This window comes from Crocodylus porosus, unplaced genomic scaffold (assembly GCF_001723895.1).
Source record: "Crocodylus porosus isolate Cpor-Errol unplaced genomic scaffold, CroPor_comp1, whole genome shotgun sequence".
Classification (NCBI taxonomy): domain Eukaryota; kingdom Metazoa; phylum Chordata; order Crocodylia; family Crocodylidae; genus Crocodylus; species Crocodylus porosus.
Window position 1 is genome coordinate 215109101 of NW_017728886.1, and position 10160 is coordinate 215119260.

Here is a 10160-nt window from a genome sequence, read left to right on the forward strand (position 1 = left end):
CAGCTGCACCTGTGATCTCCAAAATGTCAAATATGAAACTGCAAGCAGTCATAAAATGCCTTATTTGAAAATCAAATCTATACAGAGACTCAAATTGTTTTACTATTGCAGTCTTTCTCTCTGCTTGGGGAAAAACTGCATCTGTCAAATTAAAACAAAGGTATATTTCTTTTCTTGAGAACAGAAAGCTCCAAAAGGAGTTTGGATGTTTCCATCCCATTTAAAATTAAGTTAACGGAAGGGTCTAAAATTATGTTTTATGCGATGAATTAATTAATCCATACCAAAAACAGTAACCATGGACATATCAACCAGTTATTCAGGTTTTAGGTAACTATACTGTGGACTTTAGGCATTACTTGCACAAAACTTCTATACATAAATCTGAGAGGGGGGTGCGGTTTCTAAGCGAGGACTGCATAACTGAATTCTATATAACCTGAAATTGAGCTATGCCGGGGATGGCAATTATTTTGGGCAGAAGGCTGCTTACTGAGTTTTGGCAAGCCATCAAAGGCTGCGTGACAGGCAGCCCAGGGCAGATTAATATTAATTTTCTAAATTTTTTAGAGGTCCCACGGGCCGCATAGAATGGCCTGGCGGGCCACATCCAGTCCCCAGGCTGCATTTTGCCCGCCCCTAAGCTATGCAATAAAAATACAGATAATCAATGGATCACAAGATGCCTATGCTTCTAGAGATAATGTCTTAAAGAAAGATTGGTGACATATAAACTATGTTCAGTTTATTTTTTCAGCCTTTAATGGATATCTTTTTCTTATTTATTTTCTCAACCTCTTTTCAATTAAAAAAGAGGACAAGCCAAAACACTTGTATCTGTGTGTTATACCACTAAGATAAGAGCTAAATCTGAGGCCCTCTCTAAGACACATCACATTGACTGACATCAGAAGAGGTTCAAGCCCCAAGCAACTGGGACTGAAGGAGTGCCAGTAGTGAGCACATTCCAAAAAGAGCAAGAGATGTAAAATAATACCTAACTTTTTTCTGAAACAATCGCTACTGGCCAATACTCAGGAAACTATGGATGAACTCTTGAGACAAATCTGTCCAGCCCTCTTCAGACAGAGAAAGGGTTACTTACAAAAAGGGTCCCTCAGAAGACAGTTCACAAAAAGGAAATAGGTAAAATGTGAAAAGAAACAAAGGGATCTTTAAAGCAAATAAAGAGCTTTTCCCTTTTAAACTGGTACCTTGTATATTCCTGTCAAGTACAGTTAAGGGAAAAAATTATATAATTTTATCAAACAAAAAGCTGCAGAGCAAGTCACTGAACAGAGATTGTGAACTGTAGGCACGGCAGGATGCATTTCTGATTTCAATATTTTCTTTTCTTAAGTACAGCAGCATATGCTGCATGCATAGTATGCGACGCAAAGTAAAGGTCATGTGATTCCATAAATATCCTTTAGCTTATTCAAATAACTACACTGAAAAAATATTTTAGGTTATGAGGCAGAAAATCTATTAGGTAGGAACCTATCTACAGAAGGTTTCTGTGCCCAGATTTCCAACTGAACTTTCAATGACATTTTATTGGAGTAAATTGGGTAAACTGGCTCTTACTGGAAAACAAGTTTAAATACTGAAACTAACAAATAATTTTTTTACTGGAGTAAAAATGGTCACTTCAATAAGTTATTTTGTGCCTGGCTATTGTTGGCCACAAATGGCTTTTATCTTGCTATCAAAAACTAAGTCTTGTAAAAGTACTGACATGCTGTTCAACAGCCTCTGGTATGACAGATGAAAAGAATTACCATGCATATTTACTATAAGAGTCTTAATTTTATGATGTTAACCTTAGTATAGGTTGGCTCATTCCCATCTTCCCAATCTACTGAGACCTACTATGAAATTCCCCATAAAAAAGCGAATATGTCAAACCCAAGTATATTAAAATATACATTAAAAAGAAAACAAGCCTCATCTCATACCAGGGTTATTGTTAACATTATTTTTCGGTGGTCTAGGAGTTGGTTTGGGAAGGGTTGTTTCATTCAAAGCTTTGCTAGCAGCAGCATGTTGAGCCTTTTTAATACTGCTTCCTTCAGCTTCCCAAGTCTGCTCACCAAGAGTCAGCTGTACTGTGAACATCTTCAAAAACAAAGAACAGGTAAACACTAGGAAGATTATTACCAATGTCAAGATTATTACAGAATATTATATTATGTTCGTTTATTTGTTATAAAACTTTAGAACAAATTCTGCATAGGGTTTTCGTTAAAGCTGCTGGGGGCTACATTTGTCCTCTTTCAATTTAAAAAGACAAAAAAAAAAAAGCATAACATTACACCAACTGTCACAAATGAAGGGTTGTAAGATTTGGGAGCAACAAGTGGATCAGTCTTCTATTCTGAGGCGTATACAAATTAAATTTATGAGCTTGACTCTTGACAGCCTTGAACCAGTCATTCACACTGGTGCAAAGTGGGTGCAATGTGCTACCCAATGAATAGTATCATATTATATCTGTTTTTCATGGCTATTCAGGATTCAAGGCAGTGAAAAAAATCAGCTCTGTAGTGAAGTATTGTTCTAAATCACTTCATGTTCCAAAAAGAAAGCATGTTGGAGTAAAAGCCACAGCAACCAATGTACCTGTTCAACAACATAAAACATATAAGAATAAAAAGTTTTGCCTTTTAAATTAAGATTTTTAACACAAGTTTGTCAATTAAGTTCAGGAGAAAATAAATATAAGAGAATTAGCTATTGACCAATTCTAACAATTAAATATCAGCAATAAAGAACTGTTCCAAGCAAATAAATTATCAAAAAAGATTATCCAAGCTCTATAAACCATGAAAAAGATGTATTAAAGTATATTTAAAATATGAAACAATATTTCCATTATGAGGATATAATAATATTTGTGCTCTGCTTAAGTTTATGCAGCTTAAAATTAAATTTTAGCTTTCTGATGACAGCATACATGTTCAATGAGCATACTACCTTTTTGGAGATTCACAGATTTATACACAGCTGAGACTAAATGTTAACTAAAGTGCTGTTTCACTGGTTAGCTTATCCAGGTATTTCTAAAGTGAGTTCAATTTGATAGATCATGGGTAATATATTCAGAGATGCAATGGACGTGGCACTTACAAAATATATACACATGCTCTCAAACACAGCTGAATGTTTATCTAACAGTCCATCTTGATATTACTTTTGTATTAGCAGGCAGATTGAATCTGCAAGTGCATTTTCTTTTAAGCCCAGCTTTAAAATGTGCCCCTATACATAACTGAGCATCTTAGCTCATGTCCCAGAATTATAACTCCTCTCAGCTCTAAGGAGAATTACTGGCAAAAAAACTCCCACAAACCCTCCAAAAAACCCCCAAAACTGTCATTAATTTTGTATTCTATTAAACACAAATAGTAACAGAATGCTAACTATGGATTAAACTTTCATATGCTTATTTTAAGATATTGACCAGCCAATAAACAACATTTTTACATAAACTTAATATATATACATACCCTCATTGTCAAAAGAACTTAAATTTTTTTTCTGGACCTAGAGTTTACATATTCTGTACTACATAAGAATGTATCAATGTAACATATTTATAGAAGACCAATTCTCAGATTCCTGTGAAAAGATACCAAGTTGGTAATGGTCTTCTTCTTAATCTAGATATTCTCCCTTTCTTTCTTTCTATCCAACACTCCTGGTGTTATGATATAAGAATTCAAAATAATATAGGGTAAACTCAGTAAACTGCTATAGCTGCAGATGCAACTTTTTCATTCAGCAGGTTTAAGCCCCTCCTATAGAAACCTCCTACAAAAAATGAAGAGGAAATGGACATTTAATTAGAGAGAAACTAGGCAAAAAACCCGAAGTGTAAAATAGTAAATTGTAGTCCAGAAGTCTGGAAGCCCCAAAGATGAAGTTTTTGCAACGGGTTAATATGCATTATGGGTAATATTCTGATTTATTTCCTAAATCTAACTTGATTACATGAGGCCAAGAACCTTGAAATGGAAATCTTGTCTCACTTTGGGGTTTCACTCCACTGTCTTTACAGAGTCAGTCTCCCTCAGCCCTCAAGAATCTTTCCTCCTATATAGTGTCTGCTATATCTTTGTGGAGAGCTTTCTCTCCTCTCCCTATCTTTCCAGGGGCTAAGTCGCTTAACTCCCTCCCATTTCCTTGCACCACTGCCTAATCTACTTTTCCTTTCTTCTTTATTACAGTGTATTTCCTAAGACCTCAATTACATGGAAGCATGGGACAAGTGGAAATTTCAACAGCCTGATTCAGAGTAAGAAGCTCCATAAGCATTTCAGGATCTCGAAGGCATTCCAATTTGCTTGCACTAAAGAACGTGAGTATGGAAGGCACTGTTACCACTCACACACTGATAAGGCCCTCTGAAGTGGCAACTTCTAAAAATCATAACTAGATTACAGTTCCTGCTTTCTGGCAGCTTAGATGTCTTTTTCCTCCTTATGTCTGATCTCACAATGGTTGACAATAACTTGCTCAAAAAAGAAAAGCAGAATAACTAATACAGGAAACACGGGATTTACTACCACTTCTGGCCACTGTACAAGTCTGGCAACAAATGCATCTAAAATTTAAGAAAATAATGTGAGGTACACTATGCAGGAAGTCCCATAATAGGGAGCACAACAGTTACATGTTTTGAGGCTGTTAAGTTTTTTGTTTTTTTTTAAAGAGAAACTTTGTTTTGTTTAGTATATATTACCAATTGTAGAGCATCATGTTTAGTAGTAACACTATATACACCACAGGTTACAGTGTCATAAAACCCTGCGTACACCTGTTTACTGTGGCCAAAGCTATGCAGCTACCAGCTAGACTTGATCTCCTCAAGAAGGCAAAGAGAATCAAAGATTATATTATTAAGATCATTAATGTCATCTTTGGTTCTTCTTCACATTCCTCCTTTTTATATTTTAGGTCTAAACTTAAAAGCCTAAGTCTTCTGTGTAGTAAGCTAGTCTGCAAAGCATCGAGCACACTAATTATAAATATAATTAGTAAGTAGACTAAAAGATGCACTTAATAGTCAACATAGCTCCATTCTAAGAAATTGTACACCTGAGCATCTGCTCAGAGGAGCTTCAAAAATTCTGTGTTCTAAAAGAAATGCAGAACCTTCAGCCACTACCATTAGTCTCTGTTGTGCTAACACTTGGATTCCTAAAAGCGACTGAGGCCAAAGATACAAAAATCTAAAATAGACCCCAGTTATTCTTTAGCAGCAATTTTGTAAAAATATTAAAATGTACATATATGAACTATTTTGCACCTTGACATGTTTTTGAACTCTTGTATGCAGAAGCAGCACAGCAGTAGAACAATGTAATCAGGAGAACTGACAGTGAAACATTTGAAGCACAGAGCAGATGTACTGGGAGAAAAACAGAAATAGCAAAAAGCCATGCGAAGTGCCTCCTGGGAAGGGCAGGATTTTTTCAACTTAAGGACCTTCTGATTCACCATGCCCTGCACCATGGGCCATCATATTTCCACCGCAGCAAAGCAAGAGCAAATCAGCAAAGTCAGAAAGGTAGCACTTTGCAGACACTTTGTTGGGCAAATTACACAAAGTGCAGCAGATACCCAAGTGCAGAAGATGCACAGAACTTCCTAGGAAAGGTGAACCAAATTGTAGCATTAGATTCAGTGTAATTAACAAGAATTTTCTTTGCCGAACTTCTTTCCTCTGAAGATGCAGATTAAAGAGAAGATGTTTCTTGAGTATATTTTTTCTCTGGAACTGAATTTTTCCATCATGTTTCTCACGAGTTTGCTCTTATGAAGAAAGAAATGAAAATCCTTTCATGTCAGTACATACCTTAAGAAACCACCTTCATTTCTTACAGATTGTAGATGGATAATAAAACAGGGTGTGAGAATGGTCTAAAATGAATGGCTAGTTCATTATGCATTTTAACGTATTATATTAGGAACCATATCACAGTGGGGCTCTAGGGCTAAGCACAAAAATCAAAAAGCCCAAGGCTGAATCAATTCAATTTTCACAGGTTAGTCTAAGCTGCATAGATTGAACTGATAAGCAAATGAACACACATACACTTTTCATTCCAGAAATGCAGCCACATGCCTGCAGAGGCTCAGGCCAGAAACCAGGAGGTGCTAAAGCAATCCTTCCTGCCTGGCTGGAACAGACAGCTTTGGTCAAGGCTAGCCCGCCCACCCTGGAAAGTGTGGGGGCGGAAAGGGTTGCAGGGGAGGTGCAAAGCATCCTGAGATGCTCAGGCACTGAGAGTTAACTTAAATCTGATGAGGATGTGGGACAGAATTTCAATAAACCATTTTAACCTAAATCAGTTAAGTCTGATACTACAGCCATCCAGGTTTATCTTAACCAGTTTCAGCCATTTTGAAAATCGTTTATGTGCACTGAACTTCTGTTATGTTAAAGATCTGAACCAGTTTCCAGTCACTTGTATCATTTTGTGTGATTTCTGTCCCTAGCCTACAAGGTTACACTCTATTTAAAGGTAAATAAAGTAATAAATATGTTTTGCTTTAAAGACGCATGGATGTAAGTAAGCAGAAGATATGCTAATCAATAGAATCACATCTATATAAACTAAACCAAACAGATTAGTGATTATAATAAAATAGAAAAAGACCAGCCTAGCAAGTGGTCTTCACAACTATTAGCAATGCTCTGGACTACAAGAAGAGATGTGGGTGGAAAATGCTGAGGCAGACCACTCAGGCTTGGAGAGGAAGGTATGCTGTAGGCACCTCACCACTGAATGATTAAGGACAGATTCTGAAAATACATTTAAGAGAAGATGAAGGCCAACAAGCATGACCTCTACAAGTAAGGAAAGGATACTGAAAATGGTCTTCAGCGCATCATCAGGGACACAGAAATATTTCTTCAAGGTATAACAGACAAAAAACAAAACCACAAAAAAAAACCAAAGCAAAAACAGGACAGACCCTTCATACTATAAACCTGACTGTATTCAAGAAGCACACTTATCTAAACCATGACATTATCTGTTCAGAACTTAAGGTATGGCTATTATCCTGGAACTGTAACCTTACCTTGGCATGAGCAGGCCCTCTTTCATTCAGAAGCTTATACAGAGGTTGAATTCTATTGAAACGGGCTAACTCATTTACCAGACACATTGGAGTTTTCTCTTTGGGGTTTGCCATGTTATCTTGGAGAAGAGCTGTAAATAAAGAGTCTGTAAAGTTTTTGTGGAGTAACACATTCTTCATTCACACTTCGTAAAACTTTGCACAAGTAGTATGCTTAGTAAAGCAAAATATTTGGCTAAAAAATTCTGCTAAATACAAAAGTATTTAATGACAAAATGGTTTCAGGACATTAAACCTGCATTTTAATAATATGTTTACATACTAGTTACATATTTATAATTTTAATATATATTTTTATTTGACCATTTCAATTTCAATTGAAATAAAAAAAACTAATAAAAAATCTCCCTTACAAGGAGGTCAGTATTTGAAAACATTTACATATTCTACAGACATATTCTGTTTGTTCTACGACGTTACTGAAAATTAGTCTGGTATTATTCTTGAATGGAATAAACTGCCCTCTCAGTGTAATTTCTAAATGCTTCTAAACAACTGTGGGTAGCAAGAAGTCTGCAGAATACAAACAGCTGATGAGTCCCTTCATCGTTTTACCCTTTTTCTTTCAGACTGTCTTTCAGTTCTGACTGCTATTACTAAAGTGGCTCTATGTACAACTTTTTGCTTTCATCCTTTCATTCCTTCTAGGAATTCTCTCATGTTTTCCTAAACCTAATCGATGTATTTGCTCTACATTTCTTTAATACTTTATCTTCCTATTACTTCTTTCATCTTTTTTGTAACTATCCCGAACACAAACATCTCCTGCATTTTATATTCAAATGAGAATAGGAAGTACAGCATTTATTAGGCTACAAAGGAAATACCATTTGCTGCCAAATAGACTGAAAACATTCTGTCCTAGGAAAGGAAAATACACTTGGATAATTTCCTGCAGTACTATAAATTCTCAATAAAAGATAGAGTCAAGAGGTGGCAAAATAGGTATGTTCGTTTCTGGGGCCCCGTGTAACATAAAAACACTCTACTGTAAATCTGAATTCAACTAAAATGAAATTCAGTAAACAATCTTTTTTAGATAAAATGTTATTCTATAGAATTCTGTATGTTTAGTTTTATTCTCTTTAGGACCTAATGCATTGCTATTATAAACTGACTGGGTATATTCACTTGCACAAGAAAGAAAATATATCCAAAGCAAACATCTCCTTACCTGGTGAGTTGCTAGAAGGCGCAGAATCTATAAGGCCAGCTGTAGGACTGTTACAGCCAGCAGCTGATTCTGAAATGGATCCATTCATTGATGATTGAAGACCCAGTGAATTTGTAGTTGTTACTGATGGGGGTAGCACCATAGGGGACAGGGGAGGTCCAGGAAGATTTGCTGGGGCCTGCATTTTAACTTGTGCCATTGCTTATCACTGCAACAAACAAAGATTTATGAGCAAAATGCCTTAATCCTCTTGAAAGCCAAAATAGAAGGGTTGATATTAATTAATACTTTACACTGCTATGGCAACTTTCAAGCAAGGATCACAAACCTGTTTGCAAGCATTAATCCCCCTTTTACAGATAAGAAAACTAAGGTATCGTGATGCTATGTGCATGGGCAACTGGGCACCAGCAGGCGATCACCAAATGGGGGAGAAGGGGTCCCCCAGCGGCTGATCACCGATCCCAGAAGCGCTGCTGGCACTTCTCTCAGTGGCCCCACTCCCTGGCAAGCAGGGGCCAATCTCAGGGGGTGCACGTGCCCCCCAGTGTCCCCTCTATACATCGTCTATGGCTATGCAATTTGGACTAAGCCATGTGGCAAGGCTATGGCCAAGCTCAGAGTACCATCCAGGCTCCTGGCTTCAAATCCATGCCTTAACCTGCAGATCACCATTCTTGAGATTCAGTATGAAATGTTATATTAGAAGAAAATTCATTTTCTGGTTTCGCTGGGGACATTGTCAGTGTTGTAGCTTTTTCAGTGGCCAGTGTCTGGCTACGAAATTTGCTTCTACAAACGCTGATTCTTATAACCCTGACCTCATAGGCTAGGGGCAGAGCTTCAAAAAGCCTGAGTCTGAATTGATTCAGTCTTTGCAGGTTAGTCTAACCTGGCTAGGCTAAATCAGTCTATAACTGTACAGACAGCCCAAAATTGCAGGCACATGCCTGCAATGGCTCAGGCTACAAGCCAGGGGGTGTTAGAGAAGCCCTCCCCCTTTCTACAGTACTGAGCTGAGGGGGGCATGACCAGCCCCAGCAGAATGCTCTGATTAGGGAGGGGTTCCCCCCACTTTTGTGACCAGCTCAGCAGGGAACTGATAACAGTGTTTATCACCCCTAACTCAGTGTTTATCATCCCATTAAGAAAACAACAGAGGGATGTTACCAGCTACCTGTTGATTCTGCCTTTGTCCTCTCTGCCACAGCACAGACTGTAGCCAGCATGTGGTCTGCTAGCTAATGCTGAGAAGTGTCTGTGTAAAGCAGAGGGGATGGGGAACCCAGCTTAGCGAGGAGCGGGGAGAGGTGGGGGTGAGCAGGGAGAAGCCAGGCAAATGCCTGCAGTCTCTGCTAAGCTCCAGCCAGGGAACAGAGGGGAGGGGCCAGCTCTGCTGTGGAGCAGAGAACCCCACCCAGCCCAGAGAACATGCAGGATGCTGGGGGAGTCTGGTTTAACTTAAGCAAGGGGTCTGGGACAGACATTGCATAAACCAGTTTGACCCAAATCAGTTAAGTCTGATACTACATTCAACCAGGTTTATCTCAAACCAGTTTCAGCCATTTTCAAACTGGTTTATGTGGACTGAACATCTGTTCTGCTACAAGTTTAAAGCAGTTTCTGATCACTTAAACTGGTATATGTATAATGTCTGTCCCTAGCCTCAGTGACAAACCAGAAAATGAATTTTCTTCTAATATAACATTTCATACTGAATCTCAAGAACGGTGATCTGCAGGTTAAGGCATGGATTTGAAGCCAGGAGCCTGGATGGTACTCTGAGCTTGGCCATAGCCTTGCCACATGGCTTAGTCCAAATTGCATAGCCATA

General features: G+C 38.0%; 1 protein-coding gene across 2 annotated transcripts in view; it reads right to left on the minus strand.

The window, feature by feature from the left end:
* Positions 1–10160, minus strand: part of STAU2 (staufen double-stranded RNA binding protein 2) — a 230467-nt gene that overhangs the window by 212885 nt on the left and 7422 nt on the right. For both annotated transcript variants that reach the window (XM_019549301.1, XM_019549293.1), the window contains exons 2-4: positions 8327–8534; positions 7093–7223; positions 1959–2118 (exon numbers count right to left, since the gene is read on the minus strand). In XM_019549301.1, the coding sequence (XP_019404846.1) occupies positions 1959–2118; positions 7093–7223; positions 8327–8525 (490 nt within the window). In that variant the 5' untranslated portion in view covers positions 8526–8534. The remainder of the gene's footprint in view (positions 1–1958; positions 2119–7092; positions 7224–8326; positions 8535–10160) is intronic.